At 46.6% G+C, this 26251-nt stretch overlaps 2 protein-coding genes across 4 annotated transcripts in view; one reads left to right on the forward strand and one right to left on the reverse strand.

Moving 5' to 3' along the window:
* Nucleotides 1-98: 98 nt before the first annotated feature.
* Nucleotides 99-2992, reverse strand: TMT1A (thiol methyltransferase 1A). Its single transcript, XM_005532819.3, has 2 exons — nt 2188-2992; nt 99-857 (listed from the first exon to the last, which is right to left on the reverse strand). Exons 1-2 carry the CDS (start codon nt 2695-2697, stop codon nt 621-623), a joined length of 747 nt encoding a protein of 248 aa, XP_005532876.1. The 5' UTR covers nt 2698-2992; the 3' UTR covers nt 99-620.
* A 3297-nt stretch (nt 2993-6289) lies between these two features.
* Nucleotides 6290-26251, forward strand: part of SCN8A (sodium voltage-gated channel alpha subunit 8) — an 87113-nt gene continuing 67151 nt past the window's right edge. For 2 of the 3 annotated variants that reach the window (XM_088068760.1, XM_088068759.1), the window contains exons 1-3: nt 6290-6400; nt 15664-15995; nt 24130-24247. In XM_088068760.1, the coding sequence (XP_087924886.1) occupies nt 15720-15995; nt 24130-24247 (394 nt within the window). In that variant the 5' untranslated portion in view covers nt 6290-6400; nt 15664-15719. Of the gene's footprint in view, nt 6401-15663; nt 15996-24129; nt 24248-26251 lie in introns of those variants that run through there. The other variant, XM_088068761.1, reaches the window with a different exon arrangement.

Raw genomic sequence — 26251 nt, forward strand, 5'->3', positions numbered from 1 at the left:
GGAGTGTGGGGAGGGGGCAGCAGGTTCGATGGAGCCCCAGCAAGATGCACCTGAAGGATCCCGTCCCAAGGTTAACCAGGCACACACAGCGGTCCCCTTCCATTAATACATTTATTTTCTGCTTCCCAGGCTGGTTTCTGTTGTCCTGGGATCTTCCCTGGATGCACTGGGCTCTAGCAAGGCAGGCTCAGCAGCACCACGGCTTCAGGAAGGAGACAGCCTCAAGTTATATCAGCAGAGGTTTACTTAGATAGGAGGAAAGATTTCTTCACAGAAAGGGCTGTCAGGCCCTGGCACAAGCTGGCCAGGGCAGTGGTGGAGTCACCATCCCTGGAAGTGCTCAAAAAACATGTGGATGTGGCACCTGGATACCTGGTTTAGTGGTGAACATGGTGCTAGTGCTGAGTTAACTGCTGGACTCCGATCCAAAAGGGCTTTTCCGACTTTGTTGATTCTGTGATTCAGAGACACTAAGAAAATTGACCCTCTCTTCTGACCTGACAATTTGATTTCTGATTTAAGTCCTTCACTGTGTTACTGATACGGGCACGTGTGGAGGAGCCTGTGCCTGGCAGGGTGTGTTGGTCATGATGAGGAATTTTTGGGGGGCAGGACAGGGGTTACTTCACCCCGTACCCCACGATGTGCGGCTCGATGGGCATCCAGGGCATCGCCAAGCCGATGTGCTGTATCTTCAGCTCCGAGAACTTTGCCTCTTCCAGATTCTTCCACGGCTCTCTCGTGAGGCAGCATCCAGCAAAGACGAGTTTCCAAGTCGGGTAACAGACCTGCTGCCAAAAGTACCTCCAGCTGGAATGCTCAGCGGCCACGTGCTCCAAGAAATAGAAAGCTCCTCCCTGGGAACACAGAGTCTTCTTACAGTGTGGGGGTCATGCCAAGTGGCTCCCACCACCCCCTCCCTCCCCTTTCCCCTTCCCTCTGTTAGTTGGGATTAATGAAAGAAGGAAACGTCCAGAGATTCAAAATGCCCATTCAGAAAGCACAAAGGACCGGCTTATTTAATCCCTCTTTTATTCCAGCAATAGTTTGTTGTGGTTTTGTTTCAATTAGTTGCTAACATGGCTGTTTTTCCCAAAGGAAACTAAGATAAATGTATAAATCCTGCTCTAACCCATCGGTTTTTTCACAGAGAGCAGGGTTAGGTGAAATATTGGGAAGAAATTCCTCTCTGTGAGGGTGGGCAGGCTCTAGCACAGGGTGCCCAGAGAAGATGTGGGTGCCCCTGGATCCCTGGAAGTGTCCAAGGCCAGGCTGGATGGGGCTTGGAGCAAGCTGGGATAGTGGGAAGTGTCCCTGTCCATGGCAGGGAATGAAATTATCTTTAAGGTCCCTGTCAACCCAAACCCTTCCATGGTTCTATGAAAATGCCACTTTTAAAAGCTGAAAGTCTGTTTTAAAAATACCCCCAACAAACCAGCTGGTTTTAACCTGCAGCTCATTAGTAACTCCAAGGAAATAAGGTGTTTAATTAGACTGGTCTGGTCCTATAGGCAGAGCAGTTCATTTAAAACAAGGCTTTAAGTCTTGCTCAGAGCTTCCCACCCCAGCAAAAACAGCTGAGTGGGGAGGGACAAACACCACATTCTGCTTTAAATGATGGGCTGAGATTGCTGCTAACTTTGTAGGCAGTTTTAGTCAGCAGAATGTTGCTCTTAGGATTCTAACTCTAGACCTATCTGTCCAGTACCCCTTGCAGCACTCAGCCATACAGAGCATTGTAGGAACCAACCTGGGTCTGGGTTTAAAGCTCAAACCAACTCTTTTTCACTAGGTTTTGTTTTGTTCTGGGTTTTAAGCTCAAACTAACTCTTTCTCACTTGTTTTTTGGTCTGTGTTTTAAGCTCAAACTAACTCTCACTTGTTTTTTGGTCTGGGTTTTAAGTTCAAACTAACTCTTTCTCACTTATTTTTCTTTTTTGGTCTGGGTTTTAAGTTCAAACCAACTCTTTTTCATTAGGTTTTTTTTTTGTTCTGGGTTTTAATCTCAAACCAACTCTTTCTCACTTATCTCACTTATTTTTCTTTTTTGGTCTTGGTTTTCAGCTCAAACCAAGTTTTTTCACTTAGATTTTTTTTTTTTTAATATGTTTATTTTTCCCCTTGTGGCGTGGTACCTCTGGAGCAGATGTTAAAGGTAACAAGGGAGGTTTTTCTGCAGGTACTCACCGGCCGGAGCACCCGGAGCACTTCGCTCAGGGTTGTGCTGACGCTGTGCACGGAGCACAGCACCAGCGTGCAAACCACGGCGTCCACGGAGCCGCTGGCCACCTGGCCCAGGTCTTCTCCTGCGGCCACCAGGAACCGCTCGTAGCGGAGGTGCTGGTTCTTCTTCATGTTTTTGGAGAGGCTCTCCTGGAAGTGGGGGTTGATGTCGGTGCAGGTGACTCTGCAGCCCGGTGGGTAGAACTGGAAGTTGGAGCCGCCGCCGGTGCCGATCTCCAGCAGCCTCAGCTCGCCGGAGGGGCCCCTGAAGTCGGGTAGATTACGGAATAGCTCCTGCTTGTGCTTCTTGGATTTCTTGTCGTGAGCCACACAAATCTTCTCTAAGATGAAGGGGAAGAAGACCTTCCTGCAGAAAGGCTCCCACAAGCCCAGGAAGGACAGCAGGTAGATGGGTGAGGCCAGCAGAGCCAGGCAAGCCCGGAGCAGCAGGACGCTCGCTCCAGCCTCTGGCATTTTCAGCGTGGGCAGAGCAGAACTGCTTCTCCTGTGTGTGTGTTAGAGCTCCTGGAGCTCAGTCAGAGCCGCGTTCGGGTGCTGGCCGAGTCCTCTCAGAGCACATTCAGCCGCTTGGGCTGCTCTGGTGGTCGCTTTTCCCCGGCTGATTTCTCAGTCCGGGCACGGGTGAGGACTGAAGAGTGCAGGTGCAGCCAAGCAGTGACCAGAGTCCAGGGGAGGAGCTGCCAGTTTGTTCCCAAGCCAGCATGAGCTGGGCAGCGCAACCTTGTGTGTAACCCCAGGCAAAGTTCTCCAAATGCCCTCGTTCCATTCTGGTCACGTCTCTTAAAGCAGCCTGTGCTGCCCTGGGAAGCCCAGCCGAGCTCTGGAGCTCTGCAGGAATTTGGTTGGGGGTTTGGTTAATGTTTCAGGATGGAATGGAGTCGATTTTCCAGCTGCTGGGTTTGCTCAGCAGCTCCGTGCAGTTTTAAACCTCTGCAGTTCGAGGACACCTTAAATCCCTTGGTGGGCGAGAACGGGCTGCCAGTGATCTTCCAGACTGACTGGAATCATGGACAGAGATAAAACAACTTATTAACTCACGAGTTCTGCATGCAGCACGTGGAGTTTGGGTTTTTACTTGTGTCGAATCAACACTGAGCACTCCACAAACACCTTCTGGAAGACTTTATCAGCTTTGCACTCGACAGAGTTTTCCAACAGCGTGGATCAGCCATGAACAGGTGGCAGGAGGATCCAAGGTCCCTCAAAACCTTGGAACAGTTCTGCTGGGGGGTGCCTTGCAGTTTTGCTTTCCTGGGAAAGCCACCGGTGTGTCTCCTCCTCCCTCTGGTGGCAATAAAGCAAATTAAACCCAGGAGTAATTAGGCACTTCGTTAATGACCTCTGTTGTATCATTGTGCCTCCAGCTTGTGCCAGCTACAGATTGAACAGAATCACAGAATCGTTTAGGTTGGGAAAGACCTCCAAGATCGAGTCCAACCTTTAATTACTCGGTGTTGCACAAAATAGAGGCAGTAATGGATTATTCTATTATCACCTGGTTGTATATCTGGTTTTAATTCCTGGCTGCTGTGCTGCAGGGAGTCGTGGAAATGGTTAAATCGGCCAAGGAAAGAGCACCCACTCCTGGAACTTTCCTCAAGATCGTTCCTAGTGAAACCCCTGTGTTTAAAAGGTGTGACTGAGGTTGGAGGGAGAGTAGAAAAATTTGAAAAAATGCAGTTTAAACACAGGTGTAACATGTTAGTAGAGATCAGTGCACAGAAGGGGAAGGAGATGTGAGGATTTTTGGGATGAAAGAAGGAAAAAGCAGGATCCTTATGAAGCAATTTTAATTGGATTTTATTCTTGAGCAGCTCTGTGCTCCTTACAGGGCCAGCACAGGGCTCAGCTCCAGAATTCCAGTTCTGCTGCCTGTCCTGGGAAGTTCTGTTTGCTTTAGCCCAAGGAGGAGTTTAGATTATTCATTAATTTACTGCTCTGATTACAGGTGAGAAAAAAACCCAGTTAATAACTGGAGCTGTAATACTCATCTACTTAACCAGGCAGATAAAGACTTCAAATACTTCAGTGTTTCAATATTTATTACTTTGGAATTTAAATATAATACTCAGAGAGTGTGAGGCACAGAGTGCCCAGAGAAGCTGGAGCTGCCTCTGGAAGTGTCCAAGGACAGGTTTGGAACACCCTGGGATAGGGGGAAGTGTCCCTGCCATGGCAGGTGGAGGGACAGAACAACCTTTAAACTCCCTTCCAACCCAAACCATTCCACAATTTTAATATAAATACACTTCAATGTATTTAAATACTTAAATATTTTAGTGTCTGACCCAGGGACACTCGGCTTCTCATTGCTGAGGAGATCCCAAGTTTTATAAACATCCAGGAATAACTTTTTCTCGCTGGCTTGTGGGGAAGGAGATTCTATATTCTATATTTCTCAGATGAGGAAAATGAAAACACTGACTCTGAACACGGGATTCCCTTTCACCTCGAGTGGGAAAATGAGCGGGATGGTCCTGAAGCCCATCCAGGGCGTGCAGGGACAGCCTGTGGGAGTGTCACTCCTTTGTGCAGAGCTTGGTGTCTCCCCTGGGATTGTTCTGGGCTCTGGTGGGATCAGTGAGGTCCATCAGGAATTGTTTTGTGCTTTCTTATCCCTACTCACCCCCCCGGGTTTTGAGTTATTTATTCCTTAAGCTCCTGGCTCAGGGGTCCCTCCCACAAACAGAACAAACACCCCTGGGGCAGCGCTGAAGGGTTTCTGTCTCCAGCACTCCTGGGGTGGCCCAGCTGGGAACCTGGGGGTGCTCCTGAAATTCACTGGCGTGACGGTGCTGGACACAGGGATGGGGATGGACACAGGGATGGGGATGGACACAGGGATGGTGATGATATTGATGATGGTGATGCTGATGATGGACACAAGGATGGTGGTGATGATATTGATGATGCTGATGCTGATGGACACAAGGATGATGATGATGATGATGCTGATGGACACAAGGATGATGATGATGATGATGATGATGATGATGGAGATGGACACAAGGATGATGATGATGATGATGATGATGATGATGGACACAAGGATGGTGATGATGATATTGATGATGATGATGATGATGATGATGATGCTGATGATGCTGATGGACACAAGGATGGTGATGATGATATTGATGATGATGATGATGATGGACACAAGGATGGTGATGATGATATTGATGATGATGATGATGATGATGGACACAGGAATGATGATGATGCTGATGGACACAAGGATGGTGATGATATTGATGATGATGATGATGATGATGGACACAGGAATGATGATGATGATGATGATGATGATGATGATGATGATGATGATGCTGATGGACACAAGGATGGTGATGATGATATTGATGATGATGATGATGATGATGGACACAGGAATGATGATGATGATGATGATGATGATGATGATGATGATGATGATGCTGATGGACACAAGGATGGTGATGATGATATTGATGATGATGATGATGATGATGGACACAGGAATGATGATGATGATGATGATGATGATATTGATGATGATGCTGATGGACACAAGGATGATGATGATGATATTGATGATGATGATGATGATGATGATGGACACAGGAATGATGATGATGCTGATTGACACAAGGATGGTGATGATGATATGATGATGATGATGATGATGATGATGGACACAGGAATGATGATGATGCTGATGGACACAAGGATGGTGATGATATTGATGATGATGATGATGATGATGGACACAGGAATGATGATGATGATGATGATGATGGTGATGATGATGATGATGGAGATGGACACAAGGATGATGATGATGATGATGATGATGATGATGATGCTGATGGACACAAGGATGGTGATGATGATATTGATGATGATGATGATGATGATGATGGACACAGGAATGATGATGATGCTGCCGCTGCCGCTGCCGGAGCAGGCCCGGGGGTTCCCCGCTCCCCCCGCTCCTCTCTCGGCGCCTCTCGGGCGCCCCCGTGCGGCGCTCGCGGGGCGGGCGGGGGCCGGGCCGGGCGGGGGGGCAGCGCCGGGAGCGCACCAAGATGGCGACACCCGCAGTCCCTCCCGCAGCTCCCCCCGCGCCGCAGTCCGGCAGCGCCGCGCCGGGGCCGCGCTGAGCCCGCCCGACACGGTGAGTCGCAGCCCCCGAGACCCCCGCGGGCTCCACCCGCAGCTCCCCTCGCTTGCTGTCCTGCTAGCTCCATCCCCCCCGTAGCCCTCGGCGCCGCTCCCCCGGGGGCTCTGCCGCAGAGCGCGGCCCGGACGGCCCCGGGGACGCTGGTGGGGCGGTGAGGGGGGGAGGCCCCTGGGAGCCCCCAGCCCCAAATCCGCCGCCTCAGGAGGGTCCCGGAGCCTTGCCCCCCCTTGTCAGCCGCCCCCTCGGTGGATGGCCGGTCACTCCAGGGAAGGGGAGCGGTTCTCTGGCCGCTCCGCACTGCCCGCGGGGCTCCGGCAGCCGCTGCCCGGCCCGGGGAGGGTCCGGCCCGAGGCCCCCGGCCCTGCGGGGAGTGTGGGGGGACAACGGTGCCGGGCCCGGGATCGGTGTCCCCCGGCCGGCTGGGGCCGGGGCTGGGAAGGGGCAACCGCCCTCTGCGGCCACCCTGGACCCCTTTGGGCCCCGTCCTCCCTTCTCTTCCCGCATCCCTCCCTGCATCCGTGCCTCCATCCCCTTTCCACCCCACAACCTGGGGGGCCCACGGGACCCTCCTCCCACCCCCCAAATTCGGGGCCGTGCTCTTCGCGTTGTGGGAAGGGAGAGCCCGAGTTCCCCTCGGTGTCCCTTCCCCCTCGGCTGCAGCGCTGCTCTCTCTGTCCCCCAGCCCCGCTCCCACCGCTCGGCATCCACAGCTGCCCCTGCCCGGGCGATCCTGGAGGACAGCGTGGGGTGTTTTTTGGTGAGGGGAGTCGGGCAGGGGGATGCTTGGTGTTCCAGCTGACCCAGATGTTGGGTCAGCATCATGGTTGTGGCTCTTCCTTTCCCTCTTTCCTTCCGCCACAGATTTTTTTTTTTTTTTTTGGGGGGGTGGGGGGTGTGGATGGTGAAAGCAGATTTGGTTTATATTATTTTTTCCCCTTCCTGCTGGGAGGGAATTGCACATTCACGAGGTTTTTCTATTAAAAAATCTGGGTGTCTTCCTCCCCTCCCCCTGCGTTCTGGTGCAAACCGATGCCCAGCTGATGTGGGGGTGGGGACACCGGGAGATGCTCCACGGCAGCGGCTGCGGATGATCCGGGGTGAAGTCGGAAAGTCTGGCAAGGGGAGCGTGTGCCGGGGGCAGCAGCTGGATGCGGACCTTGGGGCCCCGAGCCGGATTTTTGGAGGGTGATCCCAGGTGTGGGAGGCTGATTGCTGTCCCCTCCGTGCCGTGTCGCAGCGGGAGCCCCCCGAGGGGAGGGTTTGGGGGTGTGTTTGTGCTGTGTGTGGACGTGTAAGGCGGCCCTGGCACACTGCAGCATTCCACCCGCACCGGGAGCCGTGACCGGGACGTCCTCTTTCCCTTTTCACACCGGGAAGCTTTAATTGTGATCAACGGGGGTGGGGGCGCGGGGTCCCTGTCCCCCCTCCTGCCTGTGTCTTTAGAGGAGAAAAGCGTGAGCGTGGTGGTTTTCCAGGGCAGCCCTGGTTTGGAGGGATGGGGCCTGGAGATGGTCCCGTTTTCCTGTGTCGGTGATGGAGGTTCTGGGGAGCTCTGGGGTCGGTTCCTCCAGCGGGGGCAGAAGGTGTGGGTGAGGCTGAGGGGCCCATGGGACGCTCCCCGTGCCCACTGCTGTCCCCTCGGGCCCATCACCGCCGTTCTTCAGGGCCAGGTGCCCTCACATAAAGTTGGTGAAGCTGTTTAGGATCCCTAAACAGCCCCAGGCTTGGGGAGTTGGTGCCTTTAGGAGTAACAAGCCCCTGCACTCCGTTGGGACCTTTCCCTGGTCCATCCTCAGGCCTCCCGGAGCTCCAGTGCTGGGCTTTTCCATCCTTTGTGTGTTTAGAAAGTCCCCATTCTTCACTTTGGTGTTTTATATAAAACTAACAACGTGACCGAAGGCTTCTTCCATCATTTTAACACGTTTGGGTGCTTCTGCAGTGTCGTTCACCCAGGGTGGAGGACCTGGACCCATGACAGATAATTTAATCAGTTATATAAGCTTGTATGTAGATGTAGATCATGGTATGGATGCTGTACTGCTCAGTGGAACAAGTATGATCCTGTGGCTATCTGGTGGGAGGAGGTTTCTAATAGGCAGGAGGGTGAGCCATCACGTGCCTCAGGAAATGGAGCATGGCCGAGCCTTCATTCTGTTAAATAAAGCAGAAACAAAGTCAGCATTGAATGGAAATGAAGTGGCTTCGAAACATAAATCACAGCATCATCTTCCTCCTGTTTGTTGCCGTGTCTGTGCTTGCCGGTGGTGCTGCCCCGGTGTGTTTTTCATTAAAATGACCCGATCTGGGTTTCCAGCTCGGTGGAGAGTTGCTGTTTTTGGGTGGTGCTGGCTCCGTGGGGCTCCTGCTGTCACACGGTGGCCCCTCGGTATCGATCGCCTTCCCCCGAAGCGGCTCCGTTGGTATCGACAGATCCGCTGGGATCAATAATTTATTGTTGAGTTTAGAGCAATGGGCTGGGTTGGAGCAGGAGCAGTAAAACAGCAAAAGGAGTTGGGAACGAGCACGGGGGGAGTAATCTGAGGAGCCACAGAGAGGAAACGCTCACTTTGGTGATGGTGGGGTGGAGAGCTGGACATTGTGGGACCATTGGCTGGAATCTGCTGGGGTTCAGGAACGCTTGGACTGTCCCTCTTGTGCCTCATGATCCTGTTTCTGTGCACAGGTGGAGAATACAAGTAGGGAAGAAGTGGTTTCCTGCTGCAGGAGTGTATTACAAAACCTCCCTGAGCTCAGGTTCCAGTCTGGCTTTTAACACCTCACGTATTCTTCTGGCTTAGGCAAAACTGTCTCCTTTTCAGGAGGGGTTTCCTGGCAGGAAGAGTGGTCAGGTGTTGGAAGGGGCTGTCCCCATCCCTGGAGGTGTCCAGGGAATCCCTGGGAATGGCTCTCAGTGCTTGGGCTGGGTGACAAGGTGGGGATCGGGCACAGGTTGGACTCGATGAACCTGGAGGGCTTCTCCAACCTCAGTGATTCTGGGATTCTGTCTTGAAATGTTCCAAATTTAGAGCAATTTCTGCCTTCCCTCAGCCTTGTCCTGTAACTTATTCCTGCCTCGTGGAGCGCTCCAGCAGATGGGAGATCTTGAGGAGAAAAAGCAGCCAGTGGGGCCTGGGCTGTAGCAAAACTGGGACTTTGCTCCTTCCTGAACAGAGCCACTTCAAAATTCAGAGGTCTTGCTACCCTCCAAAAGTCCCATTCCATCCTTCTTTTACTTCTGCCCCAGCTGGAAAGTGTGAGGAGTTTATAGTGAAGTCTGCTGAGAGGTGATCTGGGGAGGAATGTTTGTTGAATTGTCCAGGTAGTGGTGTTCAAGTGACAGGAATAACTATTCAGGTGACCTTAAAGTTGTGGAAATAAACCTCTCATTACTGGAGAAGGGAGCAGCGAGTTGTGGAGAGTGAGAAAGGGAAGTTCAGGGGGGATTTTCTCCAGGCTGAGCCTCCTCAGCTGCTCCTCAGTGTGAGATCTCTGTCGCCCAGGTGGGGAAATGCTCTGGAAATGTGAAGTTGGATGACAAATGTGGCCATTCCAGTTGTGTTCCCTGTGGGAGAGGAACCTCTTTTTTTTTGAGTGAAATCAGTGGCAGGATGGTGATGTCAAGACAAGCAGGAATAACTGGCATTAGCAGAGGGAGATGTTTGTCTGATCAGATTCTCCAGGGTTGATTAGGAGAGAAGAAAAGTGTCACTCCATAGGGAAACCTGGGTTGTGTTCCAGCAGATGTCAGAAATTTTTAACAGAGCACTCAAAGTGGGCTCTTGATTCTCCCCCCTTTCATATTTGTCCCCTTTTGTACTCAAACCATCTGAGTGCTCCACAGCAAGAAATTAATTCCCCCAAAATTATAGTGTAAAATAACCATTCCCTGACTCCTGTTTTATGGGTCATGGATGGGCTGAATGAACTGAAGAAGGAATTAAATTTGGGTTAGTGGCTGAACTCTTGCACAAAAGCTATTTTGAACAGCTCTTTGTTCAGAAGTTTGAATTTAAAAAGGGGAAATTGAAGCACTTCAGGTTGTTTAGGCTGTGAACCTCCAAGTTCTGTGTGAGTTTGGAGATAAACACGAGTTGGCCTTGAGTAAGGACAGAACAGGGAACTGGGGATTAATTAATTAACTGGGATTAACTAGCTCTGATTCTTGGAACTTGCTGAGGGATGTTACTGATGCCACACAGCTGCTGGGAGGGAGCGAGGACCCTGCAGGAATTGACCTTTAGTCTGTCTTCATGAAAGTGTTGTTAAATATTGTTAAATATTATTAAATATTATTAAATGTTGTTAAATAAGAATGTTTTCTGTGTGGCCAGGCCAGGCTAGGCAGGGCTCAGAGCAGCCTGGGATGGTGGAAGGTGCCCTGCCCATGGCAGGAGGTGGAACAGAATCAGCTTTAAGGTCCCTTCAAACCCAAACCATTCAACCATTTCACAGTTCTCATATTTTTTCTGTTGCTGTTGGTTGCTCCATCTCTTTCCTCTGTACATTTCTGATCATTTTTTTTTTTCATTTAGAGGTGTGTTTGTCCAAATTCAGGTCTCCCATGGCCATTTCAAGACCACGAGCACTTCCCTGCCCTGTCCCAGGTCTGCCCTTGAGCTCCCCTGTTGAGCCAAGGGAACTTGCACAAGGTTTTACACAGGGGAAACACCCAGCAATAAATGCTGCTTGGGAGTGGAAATATTTCATTTTTCTTCCACTTTTTAGCATCAAATGGGCCATGAGAGCTTTCCTAAAGGACAGAGTTGCTGCTGCTCACAGCACCGACCCTTTTCACTGATAAAATTGTTCCAGACACAGGATTCACTGCAGATGGGGATCCGGAGACTGAAGGCCACTTCCAGCCATGGATTTCCCCATGGATGAATATTTTGGGTTTGCTTGAAGCCTTTTAGGCTCTCCTGCAGCAGGATTTCAGGGTGCTGTTCATCTATGCCATGTTTGTCTTCCTGCCTCAGTCCTCATGTTGGAATCAAGAGGCAAATGTGTCCATGTGGGTTATATAAAAATTCACACAGAAGGTCTCTGTCTCTCAAAGACACACTCTGAATGGCTGACTCTCGGTAATTAATAAAGGAAGAAGTGTATTAAAGCAAGGAAATTGCCTCAAAAGTGTTTTTTAATTTATTTTGACTATCAGCTTGAATAATTTATTGGAATATTTCATAATGTACCAGTAAATGGACTGCTGGGAACATTTAGGAAAAAAATAATTAAGTCTTAGCAACTGGGCACCTCAGTGCAGCAGTTTCTGGTGGAAAATCTTTGGCATTTGAACAATGTGTGTGTTGTGTGCACCCAAATCCGAGTTCCCTGGGTGTGCAGTGTCATTCCCAGCTCAGGTATCCGTGGATCCCTAACCCAGTCACCCTCTTCTGCAGCTCACCTGGCTGCTGGGTCTGTCTGTCTGTCTGTCTGTCTGCTCTTGGCAGCTTGGTGTTGTTCCCAGTGCAGTTTTCCATGGATAACCCACCCCTCTCTCTTCCCTAACTCACCCGGACACCTTTTGTGTGTCACAATTCTTCAGAACGTTTCTCTCGTTACAGGTTGAAAAACCTGATGTGGGAAGGGCTGAAAGAAATCCTAGGATGTCTCCAATGGCAGCAGGACCATTCCTGGTTGGAAAATAACATTTCCAAGGTTTTTAGCTTTCCAGAAGCCAGGTAGAGCAGCTCAGCTGTGGAATTTCTTCCTTGATGGAGATGAGGTGGAGCCACACATCTTAATTTGTGCATTCCCTTAGTGTGGGATAATTTATTGGGAAAACAAATGACCCTCAGCTCACTGTTGTGTGTTGATAGTGCCCAAGAATCAGCCCTGTAAATAATTCCAAAATGCCAAACTTGGAGAAACTTCACGTGTGAACCTGATTTGGGGAATGGTGTTGGTTTGTTGGGTTTGGTTGTGTTTTTTCCTTTAAATGACAAATCAGTGCCTCCAGTTGTGGGTTGTGTAATTTTGCACAAATTCCTTCGTGCCTTCATTTTTTTCCCTTTTTTTATGCTGTGTCCCTGAGCTACTTTGGTTTCTAAATTCAGGCCTTACATATTTATCTGTGCCATTCAATTAGACCACATCCCCAATGCTGCTCTATAGTTTCACAGTATGTGGGAAATTTGGTAATTAAATGCATGCAAATGCTGCAAGAATAGAATAAATTAATTTTCCTTAATATCAGCAGGCCATTTGGTGATATCTCAGAGATAATGTGACCAAGATACCGGCTCTTCTCTCCCCTTCTTGCCATCTTTTTTGAGTCTTTACTATTATTACTTTAGAAATACCCAGTCAGGTTTAGAGGAAGAGAATCCTGGCCCTGCTGCGCTCTGGAATTACATAAGGAGGGAGATCTGTACTCCAGGTTTTTTTTTTTTTGGATCTAAATAAAGGAATAAAGCCTGAGCTGGAAGCAGCATTTAAGCCCTAGGTGTGTGGTGCAGCTTCAGATTTATGTGTGGAGCGGAGGGTGTAAAAGGTTCTGTCACAGCAGAGGGATAACCTGAGATCCCTCAGAACGCTTTGGGAACGCTGTGTTGAGGGCTGGCATCTCCAGGTATTCTTGGTTATTTATTGTGTGTTTATTCCTGAATCCCACTGCACTCCAGAGAGTTGTGGTTCTGTTTTGGTGATGGCTCTGGCATCCCTGAGTTCCTCCCACGTGAATACAGCACAATCCTCATGGCCTGGGCAGGCTGTGAGTGCTCGACCTCGTGCTGAAATAGCAGAATTTTAACGATTCAGCCCCATGTCATCATTCCCAAGGAATCTGAAAGTCATTCTTCTCTCCAGATCTTTCGTATTTATTTGGGTGCTGTGTTTGTGTTGCCTTAGAAGATCTGACCTCACTGGTTATCTTTTTCCCTTGCTTCAGGGACCTTACCCCCTGGTAGCTTTGGGATTCATCCTGTGCCATATCCTCGTGCTTTTTTGTGCTTTTCCTCTTGGATTTGGTGTTTGGGTCCCTCCCCGAGCACCGGGCTGGGTTCTCTTCCAGCCTGCAGCACTGCAGTGCTGTTGCATCAGTGCAGGGTTTCTGTCATCCCTCTCCTCCCGGAGTGGGAACAGCCTGACGAGGTACCAGCAGCAGCAAGAGCAGCTCAGAAATGCAACATATTCCTGCTGCTGGTTCTGGAGCCAGAGCCTGGCACGAGGAGCAGAGCTGCAGAGCGTTTGTGGGCGGCTGAATTCGGGGGAACCAACTTCCTCCCAGCTCTGCTGCTGGTGGCAGTGGGTGGAGGAGCTCAAGGGGCTCCCTGGAGGGATGGGGCAAACCCTGCCAGGGGAGGCTGCAGGTGCTGGGAGCTTCTCCTCACCTGTGCCCTGCACTCCTCCCTTTGATTTTGTCATTTGGGGTGTGTCTGGTGCGAACAAGACCCTGTGTCTTAGCCCAAATAATCAGAGAAATTGAACTTTAAGCAGTTACTGTTGTGCTCGTGGGAGTGTTTTTAAATCGTTTTAGTTTTATGGTCTCAGATTAACAGAAATCCTGAGAATTGATAGAGTCATGGAATGGTTTTGGGTTGGGAGGGATCTTAAAGATTGTCCAGTCCCACTCCTGTCGTGGGCAGGGACACCTTCCACCATCCCAGGTTGCCCCAAGCCCCGTCCAGCCTGGCTTGGGGCAATTCCAGGGATCCAGGGGCAGCTCCAGTTTCTCTGGGCACCCTGTGCCAGGGCCTGCCCACCCTCACAGGGAGGAATTTCTTTATGTAATTCTATATCTGTAAAATTTTAGGGTGAGATTTGGCTTCCTGTGGCAGAGCTGTGATGTGCTCCAGGCAGGTGAGACAGGTGAGCCCTCCCAAAAGAGCATTTGGAATTCTCCTTGGACACTTGTTCCAGTGCTGAAGTCCTTAAGGGAACTTCTCCCAGCTGCAGTAACACCTGCTAGGGCACCAAGGAACATTTTTTGGGAATGCTCAGCTCACGTTGGTGCTGGTGCTGTCCCAAACCCAGCCCCAGGTTACTCCTGTGTGTACCAGGGAGTGAGGAACGTGCTAGTACCCTGGTCCAGCTTGAGCTGGCTTGGAATTTTGTCTAAAAATCACTTTGGCTGAGAGCAACTGGTCTTTTTGACTGGTTTTTTTGACTGATCAAACTGTTTTTGCAGGAAAATCGTGGCTTTGAGGATGAAGTTGCTTTTCAGAATGTGTTTTTGTGGAATAGTTTGTGGTTCAGGAGGGCCCAGGTTGGGGTGGCTGGGGGAGATCCTACGAGCTGCTCCTCGCTTGTGCTGTAGAACTCGTGGAAGTTGTTGGGCAGTGACAGGCTTGAAGGCTTTTTGAATAAACACCCGCTTTATTCCTTTGTTATATTTATTTGTTATATTTATTTGTTATATTTATTTATTATATTCCTTTGTTATATTCCTTTATTATATTCCTTTGTTATATTCCTTTATTATATTTACTTATTTTTATTTATTATATTTATTATATTTCTTTATTATATTTACTCATTATATTTACTTATTGTATTTACTTATATTTATTTATTATATTTACTTATATTTATTTATTGTATTTATTTATTTATTATATTCCTTTATTATATTCCTTTATTATATTCCTTTATTATATTCCTTTATTATATTCCTTTATTATATTCCTTTATTATATTCCTTTATTATATTCCTTTATTATATTCCTTTATTATATTCCTTTATTATATTCCTTTATTATATTCCTTTATTATATTCCTTTATTTTATTCCTTTATTATATTCCTTTATTTTATTCCTTTATTTTATTCCTTTATTATATTTATTTGTTGTATTCCTTTATTATATTCTGTTATTATATTCACTTATTATATTTACTTATTATATTTACTTGTATTTATTCATTATATTTATCATATTCCTTTGTTGTATTAATTTATAATATTTATTTATTATATTTATTTATGTATTTTATGTATTATATTTATTTATTATATTTATTTATTATATTTATTTATTAATTTATTTTATTTATTTTATTTATTTATTTTATTTATTATATTTATTTATGTATTTTATTTTATTTATTTATTTATTTATTTTATTTATTTATTGTATTTTATTTATTAATTTTATTTATTTATTCTATTTATTTATTCTATTTTATTTATTAATCATATTTATTTATTATAACTCTGCCCACCCTCTGCCTCTCCAGGCTTCCCCTCGGTGAGGATTTGAGGATCAGGGTGGGGAGCTCTGCCGTGCCCTGACCCCGTTCTGGTGTTTTCTCTCCCCAGAGCCTGACCTGCCCAGGGGTGCAACATCTGTAAAGAAGCAGCTGCAGGATGAAAAGATGGCAGCGCGGCTGCTGGCACCACCGGGCCCCGAGAGTTTTAAACCCTTCACTCCGGAGTCTCTGGCCAACATCGAGAAGCACATCGCGGAGCTGAAGAAGAAGCAGCGCTCCAAGCAGGACAGCAGCCACCGCGATGACGACGAGGACAGCAAACCAAAACCAAACAGTGACCTTGAGGCGGGGAAGAATTTGCCTTTCATCTACGGGGACATCCCTAAAGGGCTGGTTGCTGTGCCACTGGAGGACTTTGACCCTTATTATATGACCCAGAAAGTGAGTCTGCAAGAAAGGAGTTTGCTAAAGAGCCTTTTTATTCTTATTTTTTCTTTTTATTCTTATTTTTTCTTTTTATTCATATTTATTTTTTCTTTTTATTCTTATTTTTTCTTTTTTATTCTTATTTTTTCTTTTTATCCTTATTTTTTCTTTTTATTCTTATTTATTTTTTCTTTTTATTCTTATTTTTTCTTTTTATTCTTATTTATTTTTTCTTTTTATTCTTATTTTTTCTTTTTATTCTTATTTTTTCTTTTTTATTCTTATTTTTTCTTTTTATCCTTATTTTTTCTTTTTATTCTTATTTATTTTTTCTTTTTATTCTTATTTTTTCTTTTTATTCTTATTTATTTTTTCTTTTTATTCTTATTTTTTCTTTTTATTCTTATTTATTTTTTCTCTTTATTCTTATTTTTTCTTTTTATCCTTATTTTTTCTTTTTATTCTTATTTATTTTTTCTTTTTATTCTTATTTTTTCTTTTTATCCTTATTTTTTCTTTTTATCCTTATTTTTTCTTTTTATTCTTATTTATTTTTTCTTTTTATTCTTATTTATTTTTTCTTTTTATCCTTATTTTTTCTTTTTATCCTTATTTTTTCTTTTTATTCTTATTTATTTTTTCTTTTTATTCTTATTTTTTCTTTTTATTCTTTGGGTACGGTTTAAACAGAAGACAAAAAAGGGGAGTTTTGGATGGGGTTGGTTTGGTTGGTTTGGGGTTTTATATATTTTCCTGTGAGGTTTAATAGAGATGATTATGATCAGTGTTGAAGGATGGAGTTAGGAGAACAAGCTCTGGAAACTAAAAATAGTTCAAGCTGTGCTAATGTGCCAATTCCAACCCTCACAGCAATAAGAAAAATTTAATTGAGGGGTAACAGTAAAGGTTTCAGTGTGTATTTCATCACTTACACGAATTCACTGCGAAGCTGATGGTTATGAAGCACTGGGACTCAGAATCATGGCAAAAAAAGGAGACAAATTAACTGGTTTTCATCTTAATTTCTGTGTGGAGCTAAGGTGATGTGGCAGGGGACATTTGGGGGTGCTGAGGTGAGATCGCTTGGCAAACTCTGCCGGGGACGAAGGGACCCGCTGGTGATGGACTGAGGAGCGTGGTCACTGATTTTTTTTGTTTTTAGAAGGTTAAAACTGAAGTTCTTTAGTGTTTAATTTCATTGCTTTGTGTGACACAAGTCTAATTGAGCCAGCTGAGGCCGTCACCATCTCCAGTGAGGCTCAGCTGTGGCTCTGGGGGAGCTGCAGATTGAGCTGTGTGGGTGACAGGAGCTGTGATGTGGCTGTTCAGAGCTGGCTGTGTGTGAAATCCGTGTCGTGGGTGACCAACATTCCATGAGTTTTTGTTGGGACAGACATTTGTTCCGTGCTCAGAGGTGACTCCGTGCCTGGCAGGGCAGCTCTCAGGTGGGATCAGCTGAATTTGGGGAGTGAGGAGTGTAACTGACCCTGCATTCACTCTCATTCATTTAATGGTTTTTTCCTGGTGTCCAGGGTGCTGAGAGCAGGTTCTGCCTCAGAGCAGGGCTGTGGAATTTGGGGATCTGGGTGTTGCCCAGCTGATGTGGTCCTTCAGGAGATGCGTCACCAGGAGCTGCTGTGGGAAGAAGGCAGCTTAGTTATCCTCAGGAATAATTCTCATTTCTTTAACAAATATTTCCTCTTTATTAAACCAGTCTGGCTGTGGTGAGAGCAGCTCATGGAATCCCAGGATGGTTTGGGTTGGAAGGGAGGGACCTTAAAGCCCATCCAGGGACACCTTTCACCATCCCAGGCTGCTCCCAGCCCCTCCAGCCTGGCCCTGGGCACTGCCAGGGATCCAGGGGCAGGGATCCAGAGCCTCCTCATCCTCACAAGAGAGGTTCTAGAGCCCTTGCACCCACCACAGAGGCATTAGGAAAGGTCTGTGACCCCGCTGGGAGAGTTTGGAAGCCTCTTTGTGTCCGTGCAGTTTCAGGGGTGGTGTCAGAGGCAGAGCTGGGCTGGTTGATGTTTATTTTCTGGGTGGCAGTGCTGGAGGGGCAGCGGGCAGAGCTCCCTCCACCACGAGCAGGAGGCGCAGGGAACCCCTCCTGCCGCATCCGGCTCCACGTTTGCCTCCCAACACGACGCTATTAATAAACCTTTCATTTTTAGAGGCAGAAATGAGCTGCATTCCCCTCTCTGAAGGCATCTGTCACATCTCTGGAAGCGCCGTGCGTTCCTTGCGGAATCCTTGGTGGGCTGAGGTGCGGGGAAGGTTCTGGAAAGGGAGGCAAACCCTCCCCAGCCCCGCTGACCTCGCAGGGGCTCCCCACAAACCCTTCATCCTCTGCTCCCTTCCTCTTGTGTCCATGCCTTGGGTGCTCCATGCTGCTTCCAATGCTTGGTGACTTTCCACAAAGAATTTTGTTTTTTAAGGCCATTAAAAAAGGCTCTTCTCTGAATCATCAGGAATTGCAAATCTGCTTGAATCACGGGAAGTTTTCCAAGATTTTCTTTTCCCCCCCTCCACCTCCCTCTCCAGAAGGTTTTGCATCACAGGTCTTTGCTTTTGCACGGGGACAAATCAGCTGGTTGCTTTTTCCCTGCAGGAGGACACGGTGATCTTGGTTTGTCTAAGGAAACTGAAACTGCAATTTTAACAGAGCAGCTGAAGCTCCCAGCACCTGTAAACTGATATTTAAAGGAGAAACAGCGTGGCCTGGAAACAGAACCGTGGCACAGGGGAGTCACAAGTCCTGGCTCTGTAGCCCAGGTTTTGTGCAAGGTGCTGCTCTTTTCTCTGCTCGCTTTCATTTTGCTAAATGGGAGTCCCAGAATCCCAGAACCCTTGGAGAACACCTCCAGGATGGAGTTCAAGTTGTTCCCAGCTCTGGACACATTCTAGCCCCTCCCTGTCTGGAAGTGAGGGGTAAATCACGACTCTGAGGAGAACCTGGAATCCCTTTGCTCACAGGTAGAAGGTCTGGGAGCTGCTTTAGCTCCTTTTTGTCTCTCTGTAAGGACCACAAAGAACTCTTTCATGATTCCTTGTTTTACAACTCGTAATGGCCTTCCAGTTCCTGGCCTGAAGCACAAGGCAGATGCCCATTTTTATTATGGAAACCCAAAAGATTTCAGTTAATAGATCCAAAAGGCAGGTACATGAACTTCCTTGTTCACATGTGCAAACAGAATTCAGGAGAAGCCCCAGCAGTGGGAGCAGAGCAGCCTCGTGGCCTTAAATCCTCCATTCCTCTTTCATTCCTACACCTTTATCATTTAAAAATTTCCATTTTTAGTGTTTTTCCACCTTCTACGCCTTCTCTTTCCTTCTGATCCATTTGTGGCCCAGCCCATCCCTCCTGTTAAACAGCTCCTCGCCCCTTTCTTTCCTCTGGCCACGGTGTTTGCCAGCTTGTGACCCTTTTCCTCGAGCACTTCCCATTTCTCTCAGCAGGAATTTCATCCGTGCCACAGCACAGGGTGAAGGAGCTCCTGCTTCTCCAAAGGCTCCAGTGATGAGGCAGCAGAAGGTCCCTGGATATTCTGGGGGTTGAGGCTGTGGATGAGTTTAGGTGGATGGATTTCAGTGGGAAAAGGAAGATGTCCACACACGTGTGAGGTGTGAGGCTGGGGTGGGACGTCCGAGGTCACCTAGGGCTGCCAGAGAAGCACCTGAGGATCTCTCCTTTGTGCCAAGGGAGTGACTTGCAGCTTTGTCAAGTCACATGCCAGCTTTGGAAACGGGCCCTGTGGGTCCAGAATGTCACCTTGGCCCAGGGAAATCGCAGGGATGCGAGGGCCCGGCTGCGGGAGGCACGTCTGGCTCTGGAATGTGCTTCCAGAGCCTTCTCCTGTGCTGTCTGCAGGGAGAGGTGGTGACTCTGCAAGGTCACCACACCACTCCCGGCTTTGCATCTCGGTGAAGTCGCCGAAACAGAGGAAAGAGTCGGAACCATCTCAAAAACCAGCTTTTTATTCTTATTTCCGGAGTCTCATTGCCTTTTCCAGGTCCTGAGTGCTTAGTGGTGTTTTTTCTTCCACTCCATCTCTCCAGTTGGCTTCCAAGGAGCAGGAGAAGCGAGTGTGAAAGGGAGAGGGTGAGGAGAGGAGGTTGGATTTCCTGGCAGTCCTTGTCTGCAGTCCTGTCCAGGTGCTGGAGGGAAGGCGGAGTGCGCTGGAGCTGCTGGCTGAGCGTGAGCAGAGCTGGGATCAGGGAGTGCCAAGCGTGGAATCTCTGCTCCCATCTCCTCGAGAACTGCAGCCCACTCGTGATGGGGGAAAGGGTGGAGGATTATTTCTGGAGGCAGAGTGGATTTCCTCGCACAGGCTGATTGTGAGCTCATTAAAACTTCAAAATCAGGATTCTGTCCAGCAGCTCCGCGTCCTCCCTGTGCTGGAGGCAGCTCTGCAGGTGGGGTCTCACCTGAGCAGGGCTGAGGGGACTCAGGGGGGTTCCTGGGGCATGTCCAGCACCTAAAGCCCTTCTCCCCAGGGCTGCTGTCAGGGCTGGTTGTGTCTGTAATTCTTCAGCCCACAGGGTTTCCTGAAAATTCATTTTCCACCAGGAGGAAGTCATGGCTCTCCCCTGCTCGGCATCGAGCGTCAGGGCCGTCATCGTGTCGCTGCTGCAGGAATGTGCTTCCATATGTTCTGAGGCTGTTCCTAAAGCTGTTTTCTTCTGAAATCTCCTGCCCACTCCCCCTCACTCCTCAGCCATTACAGAGCTGCTCAGTGGAAAACCTGCAGGAAGCAGGAATGGTTTCAATTTTCCTGGAGCTGGGATGATTCTTGCCACCCCTCAGTCGGTTCCGACGCTCTCTCGGGCACAGTCATCATTTTGCAGATGGATTTAGAGAATTTATCTTTGAGGGACTTCTTTTTTACAAAACCTATTTCCAAGGTTTTGGTGGGCCCTTGAAAAACTTGATGGAATTTTTCCGCAGCTCTAACCAACAGAGGCTTTGGGAAGTCCAACCAGACACAACCATCTCTTGAACTGACTGCAAAATACCTTTTTCCAGGTCCCACCTTCCTCTGAGTTTTGAGTTTTGCTCCAGCACATCTTAAAAGCTCTTAAGGATGTTCTTGGCCCAGATCCAGAAAACGTTTTAAGAGCTTGCAGCCATTTTGAAATGGAGTTTTAATATGTCAGCAGCAGAAGGGAAAACTAAGAGGGGGTTTAAATTGCCAAACACTTCTTGGCTTTTGGGCTTTTCTTTCTATTGATGAGACCAAGTGGAGATTCAGTTGGGATTTTATAGGATACACGGGGGAATGGTGGATCTCGGAACAGTGGCAATCGATGAGCAGACTGGAATTAGGACACCTCATCGGTGTCAGGGTTGTGCTGAAAAGCCCAGGGATGATTTGCTTTACAGGCAGGAATAATTCACCAATTTTTGTGGTCTAAAAGGAGAAATCTGGGCTGAGCACAGAGAGAAAAGAAGGAGCTGTCACATTCCAGGTGAGCAGGGAGTTCACGTTTGGTAGGCAGTGGGATCAAAGCTCAGGTTTCTGTATGGAAACGGTGGTCAGGTGTCGGAAGGGGCTGCCCAGGGAGGTTTGGAGAACCCTGGAGATGTCCAGGGAATGCCTGGACGTGTCACTCAGCACTGGGTGATTGGTCACAAGTTACACTCGATGATCTTGGAGGCCTTTTTCAACCTCTGGGATTCTGTGATTTTACAGCAGGCAGTGCCAAATTCCTGAGTCAGTCGTGCCCGAGCTGCTGGAGGTGGGTGTTCCGTGGGATCCGTGTGTGCCAAAGTGGGGCTGTTCCCACCCTCCCACCCCGGCTGAGCGGGGCTGGCTCTGGGTTTTTGGGTTCTTCCACCTCCAGGAGGCCACACAAACACATTCCTGTGCCTCCAGGGGAAGGAGGATGCCTTCACTCCTGGCTTGTTGATTTGGGCTGAACGAGCCGCGGGATTCCTGCCTGGGGATTTCTCCCGTGGGAAACGGAGCCACGGTGAAACTGAGTGGGGAATTTGGGAAATTCCTGTCTTCTCCCAGCTCTCCTTGTCCCCACGGAATGTCCAGCACAGCTGGAGGTTTCATTGTTCAAAAGGTGTGGGGAGAGTTGGGAGATCCGTGAGGATCCTGGTGGGATGGGTGTCTTGCTCCAGAGCAAAAAGAGATTTAAAAAGGAAGGGGATGCAAGTCCTGGAAAGTTTGTGGTGTTAGAGAAGGGGGAAGAGCTGATTCCTAGAACTGAGCATCCCCTGAGCGCTCTGTAATGGCAATTTTGCAAAACTTGGGGCCTTTTAGAAGGTTTGTCCATGCCAAGGTGATCTGGTCATTAATTCTTGATGCTGCAATTTAAGAGCTGTCCAGGGTTGTCTTTAAAGTGCTTTTGGTGGGGATGCATTAGTGGTTCTGCTAACGAACCTCCCTCTCCCCATGCTGAACCACAATCTGGATTTTGATTTCCTTTGCAAATAATTTACCGCTCAATGGGCTCGTTTAGCCAAAGGAGCTCCAATACGTTGTTTCATTGAGGAGGATGGGAATGACAAATTTCCTCGGGGTGATTCTCCTGGGGAAGCCTGTGCTGGCAGAGAGCCCTGGTGGATTCCCTTGGGTCGGGCTCCGTGAGCCAGCCGGGGCTTGGGGAGCCGGGAGAGTCCGGCTGCTCTCATCCTGGAGAGGATAAAAACGGGATAAACGGGGCCAGAGCGCAACACAAATCGCTCTTTTCCCCCTCTGGGTGGGAATTGGGGTGTGCACCCACAGACCCGGTTCTGCCGTGACGCTCCCGGTGCTCCCTGCGGGGAGCTGGAGCGGCAGAACCGCACCCCGCGGTCACGCGGATCTTAATGAACCTTCCTTCGTTAATTAACGAACGAACCTCACACCTCCGACGCCTCCGGAGTGGGGAGCAGGAGGTGCTGGGTGACCCGTGTCTGCTGGCCTTGGGGCTGGGGGCTCTGCCACGGCGTTTGTGTCCAGTTTGTCCGTCTGTCTGTCCTGTTCATCCGTCTGTCTGTCCTGTTTGTCCGTCTGTCTGTCCAGTTTGTCCGTCTGTCTGTCCTGTTTGTCCGTCTGTCTGTCCTGTTTGTCCGTCTGTCTGTCCTGTTCATCCGTCTGTCTGTCCAGTTTGTCCGTCTGTCTGTCCTGTTTGTCCGTCTGTCTGTCCTGTTCATCCGTCTGTCTGTCCAGTTTGTCTGTCTGTCTGTCCAGTTTGTCCGTCTGTCCTGTTCATCCGTCTGTCTGTCCTGTTTGTCCGTCTGGCTGTCCTGTTTGTCTGTCTGTCTGTCCTGTTTGTCCACCAGTCCCTCTCTCACCACGTTTCTGTCCCGTTTGTCCATCTGTCTGTCCTGTTCATCCCTCAGTCCCTCTGCCACCACATTTCTGTCCTGTTCATCCGTCTGTCCTGTTCGTCCGTCAGTCTGTCCTGTTTGCCCATCACTCAGTCATCTTTGTCTGTCAGTCCCTCCCTCTACCACCACATTTCTGTCCCATTTGTCCATCGGTCTGTCCTGTTCATCCATCAGTCCCTCTCTCACCACATTTCTGTCCCGTCTGTCCGTCAGTCTGTCCTGTCTGTCCATCAGTGTCTCTGCCACCATGTTTCTGTCCCGTCTGTCCATCAGTCTGTCCTGTCTGTCCATCTGTCTGTCCCATTTGTCCACCAGTCCCTCTCTCACCATGCTTCTGTCCCATTTATCCATCAGTCTGTCCGTCAGTCCGTCCCGTCTGTCCGTCAGTCCGTCCCGTTTTCCCACCATTCCCTCTCTCCAGCCCTTTGTAGCCGCGGGATTTGTTGGGTTTTTTTTGGGATGAGGCTCCGGGCTCCGCTGCCGGATCCTCTCCCCAGGAGAGGCACAGGGGGGCAGCTCAGCTCTCCTCCCTCGGAGAGGAAAATCCCTGGATTTCCTCCTGGAAAGAGGGAGCTTGGCTGGCAGTTTTTAACCCTTTAAAACGGATTTTTTGGGGTAGAATTATTGTCCTGGGGTGACCGCGACAATTCTCCACGTGCTGTGCAGGTGTGTTGTACCCTAATGGGAGCATCATAAAGCAAATTATTTAAAAAAAAAACCCACACAACCAGAAAATGCTGTTTTTTACCCTGGAAGTTGTTTATCTATAATTTTATACAATTTCCCTGCATTAACTCTCTCTTTCTTTCTTTTTTTTCTCTGCAGACCTTTGTAGTACTAAACAGAGGGAAAACACTCTTCCGATTTAGTGCCACACCTGCCTTGTACATTTTAAGTCCTTTTAATCTGTTTAGAAGAATAGCTATTAAAATTTTGATACATTCATATCCTTTTTATTACCAAGTTACCTTTGTGTAATCCCTGGAAATCTCTTTACCTGTTGCCTTTTGCTCAGTTCACAAATAAAAATGCCAGTCCTGCATGTGGGTTGGCCTCAAAAAAGACACAAAATCCAGGTTTTTACTGGATGAAAAATTAAAATTTACTGGGAATATAATAAAAAATAAATAAATAAACAAACAAATAAATAAATAAAATGATGATGATAACAATAATAATAGTAGTAATAATAGTAATAATAATAATAACAACAACAATAACAACAACAACAACAACAACAACAACAATAATAATAATAATAATAATAATAATAATAATAATAATAATAATAATAATAAATTACTGGATGAAAAAGTTCTTTAGCCACATCCAGTGAAGGGAAATTCTTTATTTTCCCTGTTCTTCCCTCACTGCACACATCTGGATGAGTTTTGGAACAGATGTGACCTAAGGTTGTGCTTCGTGTGAAGGAGAGCTAGGCTTTATGAGCTGCTGAAATGGTTAAACTGAATTAAAATGGAATGAAGTAAATATTTTGGTATTAGAAGTATTTTATTTGGTATTAGAAGTATTTTATTTGGTATTAGAAGTATTTTATTTGGTATTAGAAGTATTTTATTTTCCATATAAAATATTATATGGAAATACTAAATACTAATGAAATATGGAAATACTAAATACTAATGAAATACTAAAACACTATATGGAAATTCTAAATACTAATGAAATAAATACTAAAATATTATATGGAAATTCTAAATACTAATGAAATATGGAAATTCTAAATACTAATGAAATAAATACTAAAATATTATATGGAAATAGTAAATACTAATGAAATAAATAGTAAAATATTATATGGAAATACTAAATACTAATGAAATATGGAAATAGTAAATACTAATGAAATAAATAGTAAAATATTATATGGAAATAGTAAATACTAATGAAATATGGAAATTCTAAATACTAATGAGACAAATACTAAAATATTATGTGGAAATACTAAATACTAATGAAATATGGAAATAGTAAATACTAATGAAATAAATACTAAAATATTATAGGGAAATACTAAATACTAATGAAATAAATACTAAAATACTATATGTAAATACTAAAGAAATAAATAGTAAAATATTATATGGAAATACTAAATACTAATGAAATAAATACTAAAATATTATACGGAAATAAATAGAATTATTATCTGGAGAACAAGCCACAAAACCACCTTGTTTGTAATTAGACACCAACTAATTTCTCACCCTTTTAGCATCTCTAAAACATCCTCCTAATGGCAAAGCTTTTCCAAAATATCCGATTGCAGGGCTGGGAGAGCTCTGGGAGCATCATCTGAGGGTGTTATTAGGAGAAAAATGATGTATTTTATTGACTGCTCCACCCTGGTTGTGTATTTCTTTTTAGGAAATGGCTCTGAAATGGAAACACATTTCTGGCGTGGAGGTTTCCACCAGGAAAAGCTTTTCCATCTTTTCAGAGTTGCCTTGGGAGTATTTTCCCTGGCTCTGTGTTATTTCTGTGGCCTTTCCTCCCCCCTGGATGAGCTGGGGTGCAGCTGAGGGAGGAAATTCTGCCAGGCTGAGATGCTCCTGAAATAATTCTATAAAATCATTAACATCATAAAAATTAAAATCATAATAAAAAAATAAAATCATTAACAATTCTTATTTCTTACTTCTTATTTCTTACTTCTTACTTATTTCTTATTTCTTATTTATTTCTTACTTCTTATTTCTTACTTCTTATTTCTTATTTCTTACTTCTTATTTCTTATTTCTTATTTATTTCTTATTTCTTATTTCTTATTTCTTATTTCTTATTTCTTATTTCTTATTTCTTATTTCTTATTTCTTATTTCTTACTTCTTATTTCTTATTTCTTATTTCTTACTTCTTACTTCTTACTTATTTCTTATTTCTTATTTATTTCTTACTTCTTATTTCTTACTTCTTATTTCTTATTT

Source organism: Pseudopodoces humilis, chromosome 32, assembly GCF_049639895.1.
Source record: "Pseudopodoces humilis isolate 2021_Gansu_Grassland_sample_001 chromosome 32, ASM4963989v1, whole genome shotgun sequence".
NCBI lineage: Eukaryota > Metazoa > Chordata > Aves > Passeriformes > Paridae > Pseudopodoces > Pseudopodoces humilis.

What these genes read in the sequence shown, in the direction of transcription:
- TMT1A (XM_005532819.3), bottom strand. Translation starts at nt 2,697, where the DNA reads ATGCCAGAGGCTGGAGCGAGCGTCCTGCTGCTCCGGGCTTGCCTGGCT. An exon ending in TGCTCCGGGTGCTCCGGCCG is followed by an intron (nt 858 to 2,187) that starts GTGAGTACCTGC and finishes CTGTGTTCCCAG; the next exon opens with GGAGGAGCTTTCTATTTCTT.